The sequence below is a fragment of the Anarrhichthys ocellatus genome, unplaced genomic scaffold (genome assembly GCF_004355925.1).
Source record: "Anarrhichthys ocellatus isolate YVR2014 unplaced genomic scaffold, GSC_Weel_1.0 scaffold11, whole genome shotgun sequence".
In the NCBI taxonomy this organism is placed as follows: domain Eukaryota; kingdom Metazoa; phylum Chordata; class Actinopteri; order Perciformes; family Anarhichadidae; genus Anarrhichthys; species Anarrhichthys ocellatus.
In genome coordinates, this window is record NW_022280041.1 from 6,653,406 (window position 1) to 6,677,452 (window position 24,047).

A 24,047-nucleotide genomic window follows, 5' to 3' on the forward strand; every position below is an offset into this window, starting at 1 on the left:
TTGGCAGGTGCATTTAGATGGATGACAGAAGAGTAATCGAGTCTGAATGATAAATACCAATCTTGCTTTGTTTATTGATCTTCATTCTTTTGTGTGTGGTTTCTCTTTTTGGAGAGCAGCCATCCAAAAGTGTAGGAGGGGAAAAAGCCCGGTTAAATGGTTTCTATTATACAACCTTGGAAATTGAAATCTTGACTAATTTGATCTCTGTGATTTCTCTTCATGAATAATTCGTCTCAGCCTTGTTATCCTGCAAAGGCGAGGGCTCAATACATGCCAGCTTCCCCATAAAAAAAACACGAATAAAAAAACATCAGAGTTGCGAGCATGATGCCGTCAACATGGGCACCAGCAATCCCCTAATGTAAGCAAGTAAATGCATGCCAACGGTGTCTCGGATTACCCGCCTAGTCAACAACTGTAGTGTAATTACATTTGTGCCCGGAGGCGGTGATTGATAGGGCTCATATTCCTCGGGTGCCAGAGCCAGCATCCTGCCCCACTCGCACGCATCGCCGTCTACCTGTGCACTCCATCGACAGAGTTATCCAAAATGGTCTTATTGAAAGTCCATTCTCTTATCTTAGGTGTTTCGTTCACTTTATCCCTCTCCCCCTCCTCTCCAGCCAATACTGTAGAGTATTCGCATGCAGAGCGCATCTCTTTCTTCTCCACTGCAGATTCTCCCTGGATAATTCCTCTGCGCGCACACTGCACAATATGGGGGAGAAAAAAAAAAAAAAGAAGTCGTCGTTTGGGGAAAGCCAACCGTCAGGGTCACGCTGGATACTTCCATTACATTCACGCCACAGAGTGTTTTTTACTCACGATGCTTACAAATGACATAACTTTTGAAAAACGCAATTACTCACCAAAAAGGGCAACAGAAAGGTCAGAGAGAAAAATGGTCATTTGGAAAATGTCGATCCCCGCAGAGCTTTTAATCTAATTTGGAGGGGACTTTGGAGTTCTGAATGTGGGTTTGTTCACAGTAACAAAATAGTTAAGGTATATAGTAAGAAGGAACAATTTTGCTGTGAAAAAGCAGAGCTTTTTCTTTGGTCACTGACGCATTACCTTCTCTGAATCACCGAGCATTGAAGTGCAGACCGAGCGGAGAAAGGATGACATTTAAAAGTCATCATTAGTAACAAAACAGGGGCCTTAGGGGGCTTGTATTTTCATTTCATCTCCCAAGAAAATGTGTCAGGGACAAGGAGTTAAGGTCAACCAGCAGAAATTATTACAATGAGCCTTCCAAATGAGCCTCCATCACTCCGATAAACAGATGTCGGGGACATGTGACAGCTCTCAACAACACGGTTTTCAGATCACTTTCAGACTTCAGCTGAAGTGCATTAGCTCAGACACAGCGGATAATTTCCCAATAAATAATAATGCTCCCCCCTGCAATTAGGCAGCTGGATAGTCTGGCAAAGTACCAAATATATTCCCAGTAAAGGAGGAAAAAAAAATGTTTAGGCTATTAATATGTGAGGATGTAATATTTTATCCTTTAAAAAGGGAAACTCAGCCTCTGCAGCAGATGATACAAACTGAAGACTTCATGTGTATGCGGGAGAGGGGGTTGCATTCAAATGAACTCTGACTTCATTGAATTAATGTAAGATAGATGGAAGAGAGGAGGAGGAGATGGCAAGGGAGGTGATTCAACAGATCAAATATCTCTTTTTCTACCGACAATCGCTGGCTAGGCCCCCAGAGCTAGTGATTAATTAGTGCGTGAATCTGGATACCGTTATTTGATTAGACCAATGGCAGCCTGTCACACCCACTTCTCAGTTTGCAACAAACAACATTTTCTGGGGAGAAGGGGGGGAAAAAAAAGTCATTTGCAGGACTACTTTGAATTTCAACTCAGAAAAAAAACATTTTTTAATAATGCATGAGGGATTATTTATCTTGAAGTGAGAAACAGTTCAGGCAAATTGTTCTCCAAGTAAATTACGTTTACATATGTCCACAGGCGAGTGAAATCTCACGCGCAGAGTGCCAAATTACCCAGGAAGGGAACTGTCAAAGAACTCTGCAGATAGAGCATTTAAGAGAAGAGCATCGACATAACAAGATCTGTGCTTCATAAGAAGAATTGCATTGTCAAGGTAGTCAGACAACTTGTGACAGAAAGTTTCACAGCTATAAAATTGAGACTAAATAAGCCATTTTGTGGAAACGTGAAGCCGAATGACGGCTATTACCTCTGTAATGATGAATTCATGAGCTGACCACGGCAACGATGGTGACAGACCATTCAAATCGACTTGATGGCTTTTGACACTTTGACCAATGATGCTGCAAAGCACAATTAGCATTACTCATTATGACAGGACCCAGAGATCCATTCAACGCGCCGAACGAACAAGCCATTTGTTTTGCTTCTACTTGCGTTCGCTGACACACATTTGAACACATTAATTGGCAACCCACCACGCGCTTGCAAATTCCAGCAGAGGGGGAAAGACTGATGGTGTTTTTTCGCTGGGCGGCAACGTGCAAATGCCAGTTTTCAAACCGTCAGTCAAACTGCCCATGATGCCTGGAGGGAAATTAGCTCTCAGTGTTAACAAATTAGCTCAGAGGGAGGACTAGATACAGTGCAGTCATACTAAACTACTGCAGCACACTGCATGTTGAATATTTGATCTTGGGGTGGTGTGGTTGGGGGGGTTTAAGAGGAGATGCACGCAACCATCTACCTGATGAAATCGAAAAAAGTAGTCGTTAAAGCGTAGCAGTGTATTGCTTTTTCCCCTCTCCTACACTAACAGTGTATCGACACCATGAGAGTTAATAACTGTGAAAGTTAATAAATTGGTCGGCGGAGGGAGGGAAATCTGCAGAGCACAGCAACCTCTCCTTCCCCCTGCAATACGCTTCCAATAGACAGTAGCCTCATGTTTGCGTACACACACAAGTAACAAACACCGGTACCTTGCCATCACTCCATAAAGGCTTGATTCACATACTCAGAACACAGGGGTGAAGTGTCTTTCCATGCAGCAAGCACTTCCATTTAATTAATCACTACTTCAATTCATTAAGTGTATAGCCGTGGCAAGAAAAAAAGAGAAAATGGGAGGCAAGTCTCCCATCAAGGTCTTATGTTCAAAACCACTTCGGTGTGCAAATTACAACATTAGTTTCTTAGGTCAAATCCACTCCACTTTCCCGCCAGTGATCCCAATCACTGACGTTCAAGTACTTTTGTATTTTCATTTTTTTATTTTTTAGACAAGCTGAATTATTTTTAAATTCATCCTAATTAAAGGGAACTTTTGTTTGAAAAATACTTCCTGTTACTAGCTGCTTTTCATTGCCAATTCAGAACAAATTTGGGTCATTTCCCAATCTTCCTTCCCTAAACGTAAACAGAGCAGAGGTGTGTGTGTCCTGCTTCCTATCAGGAGTGCCGTTTTGCCAGATGGTTCAAGCCGGAGGTGAGTCTGTGGAGCTGGCAGCGGCTCCCGGCAGCGAGCTGGGCTTTGTTCAGCTCCCGTCATGTCTGACATCGTTTTGCTATTTCCTCTCCTTTCATTGCGTTCTCCCTCTTCCCTGTAACCCGCCCACATGTGCAGGCATCACTCAAGGGAACATCTCAACCAAGACTAATGCACCTTGGCCCTCACCTACTGTACGGTGCCTCCCAGGCTAAGATGAACACAATCCCTGTCACACACACACAGGAGATACACACACACACAAATCCCAGAGCAGGCATGACTCAACATGCCCCTATAGTAACACATGCCCTGATTGTAATTGAGGTCAAAGAAAAGAAACAACAGGCTGATTTCCGTCGTGTGTGAGGGGAAAGAGAGAGGCCTTTTCCTCACTCTTCTTTTACCACACATCATCAGATAAAATTGCCTAAGAGCACACTGGAGGCAAGAGCGTGGCTAAATTTAGCATCGCGAGCTGAGAACTGCAGTGGGAACTGAGGTTGTTCGGCCTCCAGACAAGGAAAACACTAGAGTACAGGGGCCAGGCATTCAATATGAAAAAAAAAACATGCACGCTTCGTAAAACATCCTGAGGGAGCTATCTGTGTGTTAAATTGGTGGTAGATCTTTCAGATTTCACAGCAAGACATTTCCGTGTCGGACTTTTTTTTTTTACTATTTTTTCCAAAGGTACCGCTCTTAAACACCTCCTTACAGCCGTGTTCAACTGAAGGATCACCTTCAGAAAACAACATTTTTTTAAATGGCTGATATTCTTTCTATACAAAGCAATATTCCAGTTTTTGCAGAGTCAACTTTAGCAACTAATATACTTGAAGTGGTGGTAACTGAAAAGCATATTCAACCAGGGTGGCCACTTCTGTAAATTTGTACATTTTCGGAATCCCCAAAACCTGTATGCAAGCATAGCAATGTGGTGGACGAAGTATTTAGATCCTTCACTAAAGTAAAAGTGGCAATACCGCAATGTTAAAAGGCTTCATTACAAATAAAGGTTCTGCATTCACAATTTTACTAGAAGTAGAAGCTTAAAAGTACTACCAGCACAGTGTACATGGTATTATTACTGATGCATCAACATGCGAGCAGCATTTTGATATTGAAGTGAAGCAAATTCAACATATGAATACTGATGGGTATTTAATCGATCACAAGTTATCACATTTTGTTTCTTTAACATTGAAGTTGATGATCTGCTTTGTATGTAAATTATTGATCTTCAATGTAACTACTTACTGCAGCTGTTAAATAAACCTTGTTGATATATTTTTATAGTATAATTAAAGAGTAGCATAAAATGGAAATACCCAAGTAAAGTACCTCAAAAATGTGCCGAATGTGCTGGTGTTTCGTATTCTTTACTTCCATGCCGACTGTGAAAATCATTTTGTGACAAATCTGTTTTTGTAAAACTGCTTCAAGTAATATTTGACTCGTTTGCTTGTAACACGGTCAACAAAAACTGTATTTAAAGACTTGTTTCTCAAGTTGTAGGCAGTGTGTATTTTGGCTGATTCTTTTTCAATCACAATTTGTTATTTTGTGCTTATGTTTTAAAAACACGATCTACCCGTTTGTCCCTGTCTAGCAGGTCAACATACACTCTGAAATACAGTCTGATTTAGAGTATCCCTCCATATCTCTCTCTCTTCAGTGATTGCCCTTCATGTATTGCCGCAGCAACCCACAATATTGAACAAGCTCTATGAGCTTATTTCACACGAAATACAGCACAGACCGATGAGAGAAGACAGAAAAGATGCTTTCTCTTGTAATGAAAAGGAAACAAGGCGATATCGCTGTCTGAATGGATCCCGTGGGCTTTGCTCATTAGAGTTGTATTAATGGTGCAACAGTGAGTGCAAAGAGAGCTGAACCCCAGCGCTAACATATTGGCCACCAGGTTACCCACCATCGCAACCAAACTGATAACAACGTTCTGCTTTGGCACAAACATGATGTGTGCCTGTTGATCAGGCCGATAGTAAACCACTTAATCTGAGATGACCCCAATCAGTCTACAACACACCACATCAAGTGTACACACAAAAACAAATGTGTTTCTCGACTTGAAACCAGCACAATGTGGAGGAAAGATAGTGACATCATTTACATAAAACATTTCCTTTTCAGTTTCTCATGAAACTGTCTGAAAAAAATGTAGCCGTGTTTTGGAATTTGGGGTTGTGGGAAGTCAGGATGAGCATCTTTCAATATCTCGCCATTTGAAGGCGAAAACAGGAAATTGAAGGTCTCTTTCGCATGCGTCCTTGTTTTGCATTCTACTTCATTAAAAGTACCCTCGCACAAGGTAGAAACTCTATGAATTACACTGTACTGATTTGTTTTCTGCAGCGGAGCACATTTGGAAATGAACCTAAGCCAATTCTCTTTCCCATATTCCTGCTAGAAGAAATTGTTACTGCAGTGTAATATCTGAGGGGCAAAAAGCATGAATTAATACCAATTAAAGCTCAGCGCTGTAATGTTTACTTACATAATGAAGAACAAGAAATTATTTAAATTAAAATGTGATTTCATGCATAGGTTATGGTTTTTAGGTTAACAAAGAAATTACCTCATAATTCCAAAGTTATTTGTGCCAGTGGAGCCACATCCATAATATCAAGCACTGGCGAAAAAACATGTCAATCTTACTTGAGTGTCGCTGCAGATATTTTCATACAACTAGTCAATGATAAAAGTAGTTAAAGCTGTACACACACCCCACAAAACAATCCCTGAAAGGTATAATTCAAAGGCGTTCGAATGAGTATAGATGACAGTGAGATGAGGGGTTGGGTGTGGGGGTTTGCCCTATATACTGTAAGAATCAAAAGGGTGGTGCAATCTCATATGCCGGGTGGCATCAGCAGATTAAGGGCTGTCTGTATCTGTACTCAAAGTAACTGCAAGCTGTTTCTATTATTTTGTTACCTCCCTTGTGGTTTGTTCATTCTTACATGCGTTTGTATGTGCAGCTGCCCACATTAATACAACATGCATTGGGTTGTGGGGGTGTCTCCCGAGGGACTTATTTCTATCTGGCAAATACACCTACGCAGAACACCGTTCAAGGATGATCATTTTCTTCTTGCTCAGTTTCACCTCCTTTTCCCTGAGCTACCACATTACTAGCTAGCTGTACCACTGATTCCGTGTGCCAATCGTCCCAGCCTGTCCTATGGGATAGTGCAAGCCTCCTCATCGGGCATTTCAGTGGTTCATACTATACATCTTTCGGAGGTCTTTTTCAGTAGGGTCACTGTAGCTAAGGAGGCAATTGACCCCTTTGCTAAGTCCTGTCGCTACTCCATCAAGCTGCCAGATCTAGCATGGAGCCCACACTGTCACTAACTGCATAAATAGTATCCAATTTTTGGGGAAAAGAAAACGCGATTTCAGAGAGAAACGAATCAAAAGTGAACAGGAAGAAAACAGGTTTAAAAAAAAAAAGGTGCTAGAGACAAAAACCTAGTGTTGGATAAAGAACAAAATGTGAAAAAGGAGATTCTTTAACCACCCACAGAGGGAGAAATAATCTCATTCCACATGTATGCAGTGCTGCTGAAATTAGCCTGGGTGGCTACGCTACAACTGAGACACGCAGCTATAATGATGTCCTTTGATCGTCTTCCTTTCTGTATCCAACATGACAGGTATCAGACATGTACCTTTTTTAGCATGGTTTAGCATGTAGAGATAATGAGAGCTGAATGTGTACAGAGCAACATGTACGTGGTGCCCACGCATCAAAATCCTCTGGCCGCAACTCTTAACATGGGGCATATTGGACCCGAGCATAATAAGCATGACATCGGAAAGGAATACGAGACTTTTTTGGCAAAACGCGCCACATGATTTCACACAAGCAGGTTCAGAGCTGTAATGCGTGATACAGTAGCACATTGAGATAGCTTTGCACCTCAACAAAACAGCTCTTTCACTGAGAAGCTTCAGTGGTTGTGTACAGTTTAAGACTGCTGCAAAGCATTTACAGCTCCTTATAAATCATGAAATCATTATTTGACTGAGTCCTAGTTCATGTGTTTGCATTTATGGGCGATAAGAGAACTTTGGCACCGCATTTCCCATCATGCCTTATGTCAGTGGTTGCCAACCTGCGGGGTAGGGAGACCTCCAAGGAGTCATGAAATACATTTGGGGGATTGTGAGATTATCTACAGGATAAGAAAGTGAAAAACTTTCGGGAAGTGCAATGTTAGCTGTGGGCTAACTTTGACATTTCGGATGAAATCATTCTACATTAGCTATAAGCACTTCTTTGAAATACAAACAGTCCTATGGGTTTAAAGCTGATTTTTTTTGAGGCAAGATCTAAAACTATAATGAAATATAAGCTTTAACTTTAACATGATTTCACACGCTGCACAGTGTGTGTAATGTACTTGCAATCCATTTTACTCATTTAAGTCAGGGAAAATGCAGCAAATGGGCACTCGGGGTTAAATCCCGACCTCCCACGGGTGGCCTCCGTGATCTTTACCGTGACCCCGATACAACATACCCACCATTGTATTATGCAGATAGGGCTAACATGCAGCTGAGAAACATCTGCAGTGGTCCTATGGAAATTACCTATTTTGTTTGATGCCGTCGCTCGCTGTGGAATGACATCGCTCACTCTGCCTCTCCAGTTTCAACCTTTTCCTCAGTCCATCCCGTGGCAGAGAAAGGAGAGCATTATCACGATGAAAAAGGATCTCCTTCTAACCGCCCTCCTCCTCCTCCTGCCGCCACCAAATGAGGGGGCAGTGATCACGGAGGCAGCGTGTGTGTGTGTATGAGTGCATGCCTGAATGTGTGTGTGTGGAGAGTGGGAGGCAAGAGGGAGTGTACCACTGGGGAATGTGCACCTGCAATTTTTCTCATTTGACACACAGTTGGTCTTTTGTAGGGTCCCAGGCACAGGGGGGATTGTCTGTGAAAGTTATGGCTCCTGCCCTTTACCCCACCTCCCAAAAAAAGACACCTTCACTATATTATTCTCCATCTCAGTTTGGAATAGCCCATGTCAAGAATTAGAGGGGGAAGGGTTCTGTTTTCTTGCCCCACTTGGCTTGCCGTGATGAGTATAAAGTCATCATAATCAATAGAAATGATGCCAAAAACTACAAAAATATGACCTAAGTTGTAATAAAACCAAATTATCCTTTAAGCTGAGGGTCAAGGTGAGTGTACTTAGGGAGTATGTTTGGTAGGGATACCGGTGATCCATGGCCTAAACTGACGATTCCCCCCATGTCCGACAGCTGTGGTGCCAGACTGAAGCCAAGCAGTGACCCCCGGAGTCCTGATACAGCACATCTGCAAGATTTGTGTTCGAATGTGTGGGAAGGCTTGAGAGAAGCAAGATAAAAGGGAGGGAGGGTTTTCGTATATCTCCGTGTGCTGTGCATGCAGAAAAATAAATACATAAACCACAGTGTATTTTCCAGCCTGTGGAAAAGCATGAGAACTGTAGACTAGTTGACCCTGGCATCCTTCCAAACAAGGAGGCCGTCCGGTGAGCTACCATTACCCCCGTGCTATCCATTCCCCTCTCTCCTTCCTTTTATTTTAATGAGAGCACAATTAATAAGGAAATGGAACAGCCTCCTCCACAATGGAACCCTTCTTTTGTAAATGGTTGTATTGAATTCCCCTTCAAGGCCACTGGGCCACATTGGAGGCCATCTCCAGTATCGGCCCACCTCCCCCACACCAACACCGCTGGCTTTCTATTGCTCGCTCCCCTCTCTCGCTTATCCTCCAGGTCTTATGGGCTAATCTGTGCCACGGTATCATTTGATCCCCCCCACCCACCCCTTTGCTCGAAATGCAGACTTTACAATACTTCATATTGATTCGCTGAGACAAAAATCACCAGTTACCGTGCATGCTTGGGCTCATTCAATGACAGAGCTGAGGGAAGGAAAGAGCAGGGTCACGCACCATCTTGCCCATAATTGGTTTTTGCAACATCTGTGTGAACTTTAGTTCTACGCAAATGGCATCAGATCTTTAGTATTCTTTGTTTGTGTGTGGATACATTAGAATTCACCCGATAAGCTTGAGTGCTGCACATGAAAAGAAAGATCAAAAGGTAAAATAACTAATTAATTCCTTAGCCCTTTTAATTTTCAATGATTCCCTTTGTTGGTCAAATAAAAAGTGCTATTGTTTCACCCTGTGTGACTAACAAAGGCCGCTGTATTCTCCTCTGCAGCTCTCTAATGCCTCCGATTGTTCCTGAAACGTTCAACAACAGCGACAAAGTCTGATGCATCAAACAATACAAGACTATAATCAAGATTTACTAACAATGAGGAAATAAAAGCAGCAGCTGGTTGTTTCGGTCTCATTGTACCACTTTAAAAGAATTGTTAAAATAATATGCTTTCTTGTTCTCGTGACAGGGTGTCATTATGTCGACTTCTTCATCAGCAGAGAGTGCCTGGCGTATTTCATCGTGGGGGGGCAACTGGAACAGCGCTTCACTGTGTGCTGTTGTGTGGCCACTGAGCAGCACCTTTACATTAGCTGAAGTAGATTTCCCATCCCTTGAAATCAGACCTGCGCGTCTCAATGTCACGAAAGAATGACACAAACACTACAACTTGGATCAATAGTCCCAGCTAGATTGCTAGATAGTTAGCACGGGTGTAAATATTATCCAATTCTGAAACAACGATACAAGAGTCGAGAGATTCAGCGACATCGATACGCAACCACAGCTCCGACCCAAAGCCCGTGTGACGTTCAGAACTTTCCAAGCGACTGTCTTCGCTCTCTGCACTCCTGTGCCTCAAGCAGGTGTTACACATATCCACACTAAAGGAAACATCAGCATGAAGTGTTTACATTTACGACATGCAATTGTATCACAAAGGAATAGCATCTAATTCATTATTCCAATTTTTTTAAATGTATTTTAGTCATTTTTAATATCAAAAACATTACATCCTTATGACAGCTTAATCAAATAGGTTTTGGATTGTGGCATACTGTCCGAAATGTGTCTGTGATATTGGACTGTGTACCTACAGTAGATGCATATTGAGAGGGAGAGATGAACAGCCGTAATAGATAGATATCCCCCCCCCCCCACACACACACACACACACACACACAAACATAGAAAATCTAGACATCAGTACATGTTACAGCAACATGTGGCTTTTAATGGGGAGATTCTAATCTGAATAATTAGCAAATATGCATATTGTGTGGCCTTGAGGCATGCATCGCAATCATGTGCTGCAGCAGCAACAATTCATCATGTGGGTGGGGGGGGGCCGTCGACAGCCTCACTGTGCTTCACTCGCACACTGTCACAGCCTCGCCCATGATTGAAAAAGCCTTATGGTGGAAACAAAGCTGATGGGGCCAACCCTACAGAGCTGAAGCATTTGCATACGCAGCACTAGTAGTGTCGAACATTGCAGCGTGTAATCATCTGCCAAGTTTTTCGCAGCACCGACTGTGTCATCAGAACACAAATATGTCACACGTGCAAACATGTATGCCGATGCATTGGATTTATTGTACAGGCGAGGGATTAAACGCATATGTTGCTCGTATAGATTTCACAGTAGGAGAGGGAGGGGGAAAAAGTAATTAATTTCATAAATTGAGTAAAGAATAGGTCACTGCGTGGGTTTTGTTTGCCCTTCCTGCTCCTCACATTCCACCCACGCCCCAAATTACTGCCGGCGCCCTGCCGCTATGCTGTGTGGGAAAACCTGTGGTATTGCACGCCCACCATTTTTGCCCTGTGAGCTGGTCCTGCGGGTTACTGAGCAATTCTCTCTCCACTCCACCCGACATCGCAAACGTATACACGCACGCGCACATTATGCGGCCTAATGTAAACTAACATCCACTGCCACTTGACCTTGCTGTCAATATCTATCCTCATTAAACACCATTCGGGCCAGCTGCGGGTCCACTTTAAATGGCATCATTCAGCGCTTACCAAATTATGCCTGCGCAACTGGGCTCAATGAACGGGGAGGCTAACTAATTTATTTGGAAGATATACAGTGGTTCCAGTATGGACACCTATAAAACATGCAGCGGTATTTAACCCCACCCTGCCATTCTTAATGTTGCTGTCATCCATTCCTCTTGGGTTGCAAGTTCTGACAGCAATTTGGCAATGTCTACCGGTGCCATGGGCAGCAAAGGCCATTCTTTTATTCCCCAGATCAAGCAGGTATTGATTTTTCACTCATTATAGAAGAGCATAAAAAGAGACGGGACTTCTGCGAGCCACGCACACAGAATGTTACTCGGAATAACATGGAAGGGAGAAGTGAGAGTGAATGCAGAGAAAAGCGGACGTTAAACCCAGAATATGTACTTTAAATTCAAATGTATCAATTATATTCAAATAAGGCCACACGTATTGACAAAACAAGACCCGCTAAAAGTGCTACACAAAAAGCTTTCAGAAAGACGCGATGGAATAAACTGGCATCTGAATGACAACTATGGAGGCCTCCCGTAGGGTAGGTATTAAATAAGTTGGGGTTTTTTTTCCCCATAACTGCAACACCATTATCTGTTTTCAGGAAGCCTTGTGTGGCTTATGGGAAAAGCATAAACCATTTCCAGGAAAAGGATTTGAGAATTTAAAAAAACAAAACTGTTAAAGCATTAAACCTAGAGCGTTTTTTTAAAAATCTCATCAAAACCATTCTCAAAGTGATCACATTGTTACGGTAAAGTCAGGGAACACAATTATCTAAACTTTACATTTTGCCAGCAAACAAATTGCTTTATCTTTAGATTAAAATATGTAGATCTCACGTCAGAGCTTTCCTGCAGCGCTCATTTCTAAAATGCATCTCTGTTGTCTAGTCATGCCTGTACTTAAGACTGAAGTGAATTATGTTCATCGTCATCATCATCATCATGTATAGGGCAATATGTTCAGCACAGATTTAAGTGCAGTGACCGTGCAATGGGGACGTACTAACGTCAAAAGGCATAAGCGGATGTTTTGCTGCCTGCACCCCGTTTAGTACTTTTCCTGGCCTTGCCTTGATATTTATTGTCCCAGTATGTGCAGTATACTCAAGCTCCAATCTGAGCGATGTTGTACACATTTCCAAAAACCTCATCCGGTGTGAATGACGCATCACTATCTTGCACAACTAGCGCTGGGGTCTTACAAGACACAAACGAGGTTGTAAATAAGAGTTTTTAGCAACGCTAGTAGAGTCCAGACGGAAATATCTCAACAACTATTGGATCGATAGCGGTTCGATTTTGTATATATTGTATTATAATGACTTTGGTGATCTCCTGACATCTCTAGCTTCAGCAGCATGAGGTTGACATTTTTGTCTTTCAGTGAAATAACAACTGTTGGATGGATTACCATAAAATTTGGTTCTACGATGATCCCCGGACATTTCCTCTAGCAGCATCATCAGGTCAAATTTTACAATTCCAAGTATGGCCAGCTGTTTTCTGCTAATTCACAAGCATGTTAACACACTAGACCAAGATAAGGTTCAAACATTAGTTGGTTAGGTAGTTAGTTATTGGTTGGGAATTAGCTGGTACAATGCATAGCACTGCACAAAGTTTCCCCAAATTCCTTGGCTCTCTTCTTTAACTTCTGTAGCCTTCTACCACCCAAAATACACAAGGCCTATTTTCTTGTTATTGGGAATTTGGCTGCTCATCATTAAACGCTTTGTTTACTTTCACCAGAGGGAAACAATACAAGTGTAATCCTGCCCTCAATTCACCTTTATTAAACACAAAGTTATTTTCTTAAGCTAATGTCCCATTCAAATGCATATACAGTATAATTCATGACTATCTGCCTGTACATTACGCTGCTGCAAATGAATGATTGACATCCACCCCCCACTCCAAAGCCCACTTATTTTCAAAGCTTGGAGAGGCGTCGTCACAGCCACAACAAAACAGTACACGCCTCAGTGGGCTCTCCAAAGAACTTTCTCCCGCTTTGAAATATGAGCACAAATAAATCAGTTGTTTAATTAATTAAGCAAATTAGGCAAATCCAGGAACGCCTTCGCGGATGGAGTCGGTGCCCTGGCACAAGGAGATTAATTAAGTGGATCCGAACGGGAACAGCGAGACTGACGTTGAAGTTTAATGCCCTTGTTTGGTTCCAGTAGATCCAGCTATCCTCAGTATATTGGTGCAGATAAATCAGCGAGAGCAACAGAGGGTGCTTGTAAGGTGCATGTTGGCGTAAGAGTAAGAGGATATACGAATGAAAGAAATAGAAAGACCAAAGCAAGATGGATACTCGATGTTTATTCTTTCTACACTCCGTCTTTCTTAGCCTCTCTTGCAGAATCGCCACTTACCTGACACTCTTCTGAAAGCTATACAAAAAACGGCAAATATGCTAAACAGATACGCCGGGTACACGTCTGCCTCGCTGTCTCATTCATCCCTCATTACATACCTGTCCCCTACTCAGCAGGACGGTATCCGCTTCCATGGCTTGATGTATGCACTAGTATCTGACCATGAAAAGTATGTGTCAGACTTCACGCTTTCATCTCCTGGATTGGTCCACGAGCCGCCATCCATTATAGCCGATCTGTCTCAGATTCCATGAGGTGGTATTAAGTGGAATGAATATGAAATCCTTCCTGGAGCATTTTTACATGCACAGAAACACATGATTAATGCGCTGCTCAGGCATGGCCAGAGTGTTTGGGACATTGCTTTTTCATTGTTATTCACTGTAACTAAAACAATGACAAGGGTGCGTTTTACTTATTTTTCAACCCAGTGACAGCATCTGCGACGGAACTTTTATATTAATCTTGCAAGACATTGTCGCTATACAAGCAGGCACACGCACAAGCAAAAGACGCATCTCCACCCACACACAGCCACAAATCCCCCACCACTCCTTAAGCTGCATTCTATCATTGACTTTATTTTATCACGCCTGTCCAGAAATATTCCTCATTTTCCTCAGACAAGTGTACAGTGTCAGACAGCTGGTTACGTGTCGACAGACAAATGAAGACAAGAAAGGACAAGACGCCGTGCAGACGCACATGTGTGCATTATTATACACACATGTCGTGATTATTTTCTGAAACTTGGCATGTGTGTGTCAGAAAAAAAGTGATATTGCCAGTGGGTTTATTCTATTCATGTGAACATGTGTGTGTGTGCATGCCTGTGCCTGACTGCATATAGACAAAAGGGACTGTAGATCCCAAAGTAGGCCAGCATCCCCCGGAGTACGCATTCCCAACACTCAGGGAGAAACATGCACAATGACATTGTGGTGAGTATTCCCACTGAAGCTTACCCAGCTGCGGAACAATTCACTGGCAACATCTGGATGTGTCTGCTTTTAGCATCAGGGTTTTGGGAGTATTAAATGATTTCTTTTTCGAAGTCAAACTGCCAAATGATTTACTTGGGATGTCAACCAATTCATCTGGTGTTCAAACAAGCCCAAAATGCTTAAATGCAGTTCCTTTAGGGCATTAGTTACAGCACCAAAAAAAAAAAGATAGCAACTATATGGTGTCAGCTGCATGTCAGCTATTCCTACGGGATCAATGAGTGATTGATTGTTGTGTATGAGGAACAAAGAATGATTGATTTGCAGGACTGTGCAGGTGTTTTTGAACGTTTTAGCCCATTTATGACAAATCATGCAGGCTTTGCTGCTGGTCATTTTTCCAAAACAGTTCACACTGCTTTTAAGATTGATGAATGCTTTTTCCTACCCTGTCATACCATACTGACATACAATAACAGCAATGGCCGATTGGAGGGTAGAGAAATACCAGAGGGCTATGGTATGCTTGGAAAAAGTAATACTGCACTAATTTAAAGTATATTCGATTTGTGGTAGTTGGGCTAAACTAGGTAGTTGCACCTCACACTGCACCTTTAAATAACCCAGCTTGTCACAGAGCGTCTGCGTTTTGGACACGTCTCTCAGACGTCCATCTCCTTTAAACCACGGCAAATAACTCCCCCCCCCCATGACACTTTCTAATTGGCCCGAGGCTGATTGCCCTACAGTTGGTGTTTATCCAGCCAATGGAGCATTGATATGCTTTAAATCCCACGACGAGCTCAAATGCTTTTTGTTTTCCGATGGCGTTTGAGGACAATAGATTTCTAGTGAGAAGACAGTGTACACTTTTTAAAAACGCAGCAGTGAGACAGAAGATTCACATGGTTAGGTCTAGAAATGCTGACACGCTGTGGGCTTGACACATCTGATGGATTGATGGCTAATAATCGTTAAAACTGACACATATATTGAAAGCACAAGAAGAGGAACGGAAAGAAAAATGGGGCAAAGGACATTCTTTTAATCAAACTCAAAATGGAACAAATGAACCCACCAGCAGGTTCCACAAAGGGGAGTGGAAGCTAGCACCGACTCAACATTACTTTTCATTCATGTTCATTTCAATAGCTACTGAGTCATCATCAGCACCTCACACAAACACACAGCCCTGTGTTCATCCCCACATTACTGAAAGGAGGGATCTGGTTAGTGTGACCAAAGCTCAATACAACAGGTCGCCTCGTGACCTCAGCACTCTGTACATTGCTCCACCATTTCAATCACAACGCAGTGTTAGCGTACAGAGGCATGATGCAACTTTCAGAGTGCTCAAATTACAGATGGGGAAGAAGCAGCAACTGAAAACGTTCACTGCCTCTGCACCCGTCTCATCAGCTGGAACTGAAAATGAATTCCCCGAGATAACGCTTGTGTCACAAACAAACACCAACAGTGTGTAGCTATTTCTTATCAAAATGTATTCGATAAATGCATGACATATTGCTGTCCCCCTGACCTCTTTCTATTGAGCATTAAGGCAAAACTAACGATGCCGGAAAGCGTGGCGTCATTAGCACTTCATGAACTCGGTTATCCCCGCCCTGCGTGGATATCGCAGCATAAAAACTATTTAATTAGCTTGAAATCTCCCATTAATGGTTTTAGCCATATCCAATTAACATCGCCATGGGCTATTGCCCCACTCCCTACATCCAAAGCCGACTTGATTGTGACCAGCCGCCCCATCCGCACACACACAAACAACCACCACTGATTTTGTTTAATCGGAATTGAAATGACTTCATTTAGTTTGCCTCTGAAACAATTCACAGAAGGTCCAAAAGGGAAATGCTGCAGAATGACAGCGGTCTCCGTTTACCGACATGTGGGAAAAGAGAGTCCTCCTCACAACTTAATCTTGAGATCTGAATGCGTGAAATGACAAAAAGAAGTCATTTTAGTTTTTCCTCCTGCGTTTCTCACTATACTAAACATGTGCCACAAAGCCAAAGCTGTGTTAATGATTCTTTGAAAGCAATTTCAGTTCATTTCCTATTGCCAGGAGAGCAGGAGACTGAGACAGGAGGAAGAGGGACAGATCTAAAAATAGATAGAAAGTCAGAGAAAAGGAACAAGAGACAAGAGAACGCAAATAAGAAAAGTGGAGAAAAAAGAGCTCCAGTTTAAGGAGTAAAAAACTGCTAATTAGCGGGAGGAAATATAGACGCCAAAAACGTGACAGACATAAGTCAAAGGCTTTTATCTCTGAAACTGGCTCTTAAAAAGCAAAAAAAGAGGAAATTCTGATACGGCTTCAAATCCTGCCAGTCACAAAATGAAATGCTATGTTTTCGTCCCCACATCTGCTCCACATAGACACAAACAGACAAACACAGAAGCTCCACTGAGCCAAACTCACCCAGAGCGGCTGGTGCGAAGAGGCTGGCGAAGACTAGCAGGCGTGCGGTCCACATGGCCTCCTCCCTCTTACCGCCCGCTGCTGAAGGTCCCAGTTGAGTTCAGTCTTTTTGCTGGCAAATGCCCGAATCGGGTGCTTCCTTTATGGCACGGCTCCCTCCACTGTGCCACACTTCCCACAAGACCACAAGTCCTGTTGCTCTGGTGCCAGATACCGTCCAAAATCTGTAAAAAAAACAAAAAAAAAAAAAACATACCTGTTAGCTGAACAGAAGACTTTAAATGAATGGGTCATTTGTTCATTTTACAGAGAACAATTTGTCTTTTCCAGGAAGAAACACAACAGATGGATGCACCATGGCTTTATCATCCTTGCGCGTGGTCCTTATGGCATCATGGGTTTCAAGTTGTCATCAAGTGACATGATGCTACTTGCTCAATCTTCAATCAGCAGAACACATACCGGGTGAGATCAGCCAAACACTAAGACGGTGTGAACCACAAAATGTATTTTTGTTGAATCTGTTGTTGTTTGCTCATCAATGTGTTAACTCCCCCACCTCACCGGCAAATTACTCCCACAGAGTAAGAAGCCCAGGCGATGAAGTGCATGCTGTTTTGGGCGGACAACTACATGTGTGTGTGTGTGTGTGTGTGTGTATGGGGTGTACGCCTTTACCCGTGTGCTCCAGACCTTATGTGTATTCTTGCAAGGCCTGATGGGTAACTGACAGAAGAAGAAGTAGCGGTGTTTTCCCTTTCCGGTGTGCATGAGCTATAACTTCCCAGCTTGAGTTTTTGCACCCGTGACTGTATTTGCACAGCTTAAGAAGCGACTACTGTGCACGCAGGCTTCGCTCCAAAAATTCCAGTCAACTAAAATGGCTAACCAGATCTATGATGATTGAGCCAGAGCTTCCCTTGACCTCCTCTCAGCTCATGGGAGTGCCGTCACCAGTGAACTCCTGACACTGGATGAAGTCATCCCCCTAAGCTATTGCTGGTTAACCTCAAATGAATTGAAAGAACATGAAATGTGATGTATACGGCGTTGGCTGTGAGATCAACACTTGTCGACGTGGATGTGTCAATATTCACATATTAGTGTGTGAACATTTGCAACTCCACATCCCATAAATAACAGTAAATTATGATAAAAAAAACACTGTTGGATGAGGACAAAAATGGTTTTATCTGTATTCTGATGAGATTCTCTGATGGGGATCATCCTCATATCATGATATTAAGGTTAAGTCAGCTTTAATGATTAGGTAATTCAAACCCCTTGATTATCCACTCTCGACCATGATCTCCTGCAGAAATCTAATCTCTGCAAAATGACGCAAGCCAAAAAGAGTGCACACAACGCGGCCATCCTCTACACAAGCATTACGCTTGCTCATCAGGCATTCCATACTGCATTTAGCATGGTGGGGGAGTTAATCCCACTGTGGGACGTCAGAAATTCGGGTTACAAAAGGTCAAAACGTGAGCACTGCATCAAAGGACAAGGCACTGGGGGAAGCTGACTGTCATCAGCATCTGAAATTACACCGACGCCACATTTTAAATACACCTCAATCCTTTTATAGGACTTCCCATGCAGGCATGGAGCGATGCTTCCTTTTGTCACAGTGACATTTACCCCGTCTCAAAATCCAGTTCTTAATACCCATTCAAAAATCCTAGATTAAAGCAATCAGATTTTTTTTTGGAGCAGATATTATTGGGTTTAAAGAGGAGAGCAGCAAGCGTCTTTTTCTGCATAAACAGAACATTTGGGCAATATTAAGAGGTCAAAAGTCTGTGTGCTCATCAGCAAAGCCTTGGCAGAAGGCCATGAGTGAACAGAAGAGCCTGAACATCTATATCTATCTATCTATCTATCTATCTATCTATATATATATATATATATATACTGTATATACAGTTGTGTGAAAAAGTGTTTGCCCCCTTCCTGATTTCTTATTTTTTTGCATGTTTGTCACACTTAAATGTTTCAGATCATCAAACAAATTTAAATATTAGACAAAGATAACACAAGTAAACACAAAATGCAGTTTTTAAATGAAGGTTTTTATTATTAAGGGGGAAAAAATCCAAACCTACATGGCCCTGTGTGAAAAAGTGATTGCCCCCCCCTGTTAAAACATAAATTAACTGTGGTTTATCACATCTTTGGAAAGCCGAGTTCAATTTCTCTAGCCACACCCAGGCCTGATTACTGCCACACCTGTTCTCAATCAAGAAATCACTTAAATAGGACCTGCCTGACAAAGTGAGGTAGACCAAAAGATCCTCAAAAGCCAGACATCATGCTGCGATCCAAAGAAATTCAGGAACAAATGACAAACAAAGTAATTGAGATCTATCAGTCTGGAAAAGGTTACAAAGCCATTTCTAAAGCTTTGGGACTCCAGCAAACAAGCCATTATCCACAAATGGCGAAAACATGGAACCGTGGTGAACCTTCCCAGGAGTGGCCGGCCGACCAAAATTACCCCAAGAGCGCAGCGACGACTCATCCAAGAGGTCACAAAAGACCCCAGAACAACATCCAAAGAACTGCAGGCCTCACTTGCCTCAATTAAGGTCAGTGTTCATGACTCCACCATAAGAAAGAGACTGGGCAAAAATGGCCTGCATGGCAGAGTTCCAAGACGAAAACCACTGCTGAGCAAAAAGAACATAAAGGCTCGTCTCAGTTTTGCCAGAAAACATCTTGATGATCCCCAAGACTTTTGGGAAAATACTCTGTGGACTGACGAGACAAAAGTTGAACTTTTTGGAAGGTGTATGTCCCATTACATCTGGCGTGAAAGTAACACGGCATTTCAGAAAAGGAACATCATACCAACAGTAAAATATGGTGGTGGTAGTGTGATGGTCTGGGGCTGTTTTGCTGCTTCAGGACCTGGAAGACTTGCTGTGGTAAATGGAACCATGAATTCTGCTGTCTACCAACAAATCCTGAAGGAGAATGTCCGGCCATTTGTTCGTGACCTCAAGCTGAAGCGCACTTGGGTTCTGCAGCAGGACAATGATCCAAAACACACCAGCAAGTCCACCTCTGAATGGCTTAAGAAAAACAAAATGAAGACTTTGGAGTGGCCGAGTCAAAGTCCCGACCTGAATCCGATTGAGATGCTGTGGCATGACCTTAAAAAGGCGGTTCATGCTCGAAAACCCTCCAATGTGGCTGAATTACAACAATTCTACAAAGATGAGTGGGCCAAAATTCCTCTACAGCGCTGTAAAAGACTCATTGCCAGTTATCGCAAACGCTTGATTGCAGTTGTTGCTGCTAAGGGTGGCCCAACCAGTTATTAGGTTTAGGGGGCAATCACTTTTTCACACAGGGCCATGTAGGTTTGGATTTTTTTTTCCCCCTTAATAATAAAAACCTTCATTTAAAAACTGCATTTTGTGTTTACTTGTGTTATCTTTGTCTAATATTTAAATTTGTTTGATGATCTGAAACATTTAAGTGTGACAAACATGCAAAAAAATAAGAAATCAGGAAGGGGCAAACACTTTTTCACACAACTGTATATATATTTTCATATACGTAGGTATTTTAAGACATTCAAATAGCAATGTGAAAGAGTGTATTTGATCAAAGAGATATCCTTGTGAGTAAACAGCTCTTTTAATGAAACGCTCTGACAGCCGCAGGAAAGCTGAATTAAATCCGACATCAAATCAGATGCCGTGACTCCCCTCACAAAAAAAAACACATTATTGCAGGAATAATCACATTTAAATACACTGTCCAAGCGGCAAATTAGACGTGAAGTTTATAAAATTCTAAATTGTAGATACAGATTCAAATGGACGCACAGGCAACAACACGTTGGAAATATATATTAGACATGACAGCCCTTCACTGAGTTACATGGTCTGCCTGTTAGCGTAACGCAGAGATAGGGGGCTGTTCCTATTGCAGAAGACAATGTGTGTTTAAGTGAGACTATAGGCGCCATATCTCACAGTACAACCGATAAAGCAGCAACTACTTGCACCGGTGCTAGTTAGAAATGATCACATGCAATGAAAAACACTATCACAGTCATTAATTTGCTCTCAAAAAAAATGTGTGGGCTTAGGTACAGGAACTGCTATCAACCGCCAGAAGAACACATAATAAAATACATATTTATGAGAAGGGCTTGGACCCGGTTCAGAGAAGAAGAGTTAAAAAAAAAAAAGAAGAGACTGAGCTATAGTCCGGCATTGCCAACTCGTCTTGTATTCCAGAAGGAGCCGTATGATACATTATGGTACTGACGTTTCAAGGGTACTCACTCTGAGGGGGATTTAGGATAACTCCCTTAGATAGGTTGGCCAACATTTAGCAGCGACCGCAGCATGTTTCTCAGCCACATCAAGGAGACTTCTTCATTACTATCTCGCCGTTTCCAGCAGAACAACTTTTTCGAATCAGTGTTGTTTTTTTTGTTATTTTAGTCATGCGTGTGGGGCTCCAGATGAAACCCGACAGATCTAATTAATTGACTTTTCTATCTCGATAAAGCAAAACGGAGCCGGGTGATATAGTGACGGCAACACTTGACGGAGGGTAAAATATGACGCCTCGCAGCAGTCGCGTCACTTGGAGGAAAAGACAAATGGGAGGCAAAGAGCGTTGAGGTAAATGAAACCTTCTACATTAGTTTGGTTTAAGTTGGATCCTCAATTAAGGCTGCATTCAAGGGGCTGAGGACAAATTGAGACTAAAAATGCAAAAGAAAATACAGTGGAATTCTGTGTGGTAATATAGCAAATGACAAAAACACCTGTAAAAAGGTGTTGGTACAGGATCATGAAGATTATTTACTACTAAACACCTCCCGCCATCAAACGTACCCTTTTCCCGGCAGCCATATTGGCATGAAATAGCAGGCAAACGCAGGTTTAATTAATGAAATTAATTACGATTCCGTTCCACTCAGCGCGGCAGAGACTTTTCAGTGAGTCAACATGCACAATGGGCCCTTTTCACAGCAGCCATTTTGACATGTCATTGGAGGGTAAACACAGGTGTAATTAATAACATTAATTAGGGCCCTGTTCCATTTTGGTGGGCCAGGGCCCTGGTATTGTGCGTGCTGGCTGTGACACAGCAAATACAACGGGACCATCGCTAACGTTATCAGTTTCACCTGCGTCTGCCCTGCTATGACATGTCAAAAATGGCTGCTGTGTAAAGGGCCCATAGCAGCACCCTGACTCTGTACATAACGGTAATAAGTATCTTTGGTAACACGGTTTGTTTTTACCCTATTATTTCATGTCAAAACGGCTGCTAGGTGAAAACACGTTTATTGGGTGAGAGTCAAATATGTAATGTTGTAATTAGGCGTGATGAGGGACTGTGCTTCATCAATCACACAACACCTGAAATCAACATTTCTCAGGAGGGCAAGCTGGAAACCTAAACACATTATTTTCAAAAACAAATGAAGAAAAATCATTATATGCTGTATACATTGGCGTTTGGTTGAATTACCTGTCACCACTATAGTGTCATTTCTCTCATGGAAATTTGTTGAGGGCCATTTCCTTCTGTATATTTAATACAAACCCCCGTCTCTGGCTGCCCTTTGTGCAAGAGCGTCTGTCAGAAGTAAAGTACAGTATGCCCATTGTTTTACATGCTTTTTACATATACTTTTCATATTTAAATACACAACTACCAGTTTACATATGAGTCGGTGTGTCTCTCCACTGTGATTGCTGAACAGCATCACTGCTCTGGCTCTAAAAGAACAAGTCAAATCCAGTCTGAAAAGAACGGCAGGTCATTTAAAATCTGGTGACTATTTCTTGTATATAATCATATTGCCAGACTGTGCATCCATAGCTATATAACAGAAGCGATACCAATGTGTTATTTATTTTAACAATTACATTCAAATCAGACTAAAAAAAAGCCCCATCATAAAACACATTCTCTTACTATATTGCCTCATTTTCTTAATTAATAAATGTATCATTTGACCTATAAAATGTCAGAATGTAGCGAAAAACGGCAATTATAATTTCCTAAAGCCCAAGATTTTTTTTCTCACCAACAGTCCAAGACCACAAATCTTCAATTTTGAATCCAATGACATAAAATACTGACAATTGAGAAGCTGAACAATTACTAATTTAAAAATGATCACAAAAGGTTGCTCAAAAACTTTCATTTTAAACCTTTTCAATAACAGATATGGCTATCTTCATCTCTGTAACTCGAACATAAATGGTGCACTTTACCACCTTGAGGGCATTGCTACATTTTCCTCTTCCTGACCCGGGGAACCAAATATGACTTTCATTAATCCAGAGACATTCCATACAATGCTTCCGCAGCAAAGTGAAAGTTGATCCCCAGTGTACTCGGCATGATGTCACCAGTCACGCCTGCTCGATGGCCTCCTACCTAACACTATGTAATGAAGTGGGATCGTGTTGCCGGGTTAAATACCGTGTCTCAGATTCTCAAATCTTTCATGTCCAGATGCTTATCACGCCAGTGATGAGGGCATGGTAATTTTCATGAGACACACAGTGTGTTCATGCAAATGAAGTGTCTCATATAAAATGAATATTAATCAAGCACACTGTCTGCATACAGTTTGATAGATGAGCACTCACTCGGAAATCGGAGAGATGAGCTGAGATGATTAAAAATCGAGATGATCCATTCCTTCTCGAGTTTTAAAGATTGTTTTTCCACTCGGTTGGGCTTCCGATCCTTGCTGATGGTTTAAAATTAAGTGGTCAATGTTATGATACTAAACGCAGCAGAAATATCAAAACCATGCTTCGTA

At 42.1% G+C, this 24,047-nt stretch overlaps 1 protein-coding gene across 21 annotated transcripts in view; it reads right to left on the reverse strand.

Moving 5' to 3' along the window:
• LOC116385337 (adhesion G protein-coupled receptor L3) overlaps nucleotides 1-24,047 on the reverse strand; it is a 188,225-nt gene that overhangs the window by 117,089 nt on the left and 47,089 nt on the right. For all 21 annotated transcript variants that reach the window (XM_031850686.1, XM_031850685.1, XM_031850702.1 and 18 more), the window contains one exon: nucleotides 17,231-17,454. In XM_031850686.1, coding sequence (XP_031706546.1) covers nucleotides 17,231-17,285 — 55 coding nt within the window. In that variant the 5' untranslated portion in view covers nucleotides 17,286-17,454. The remainder of the gene's footprint in view (nucleotides 1-17,230; nucleotides 17,455-24,047) is intronic.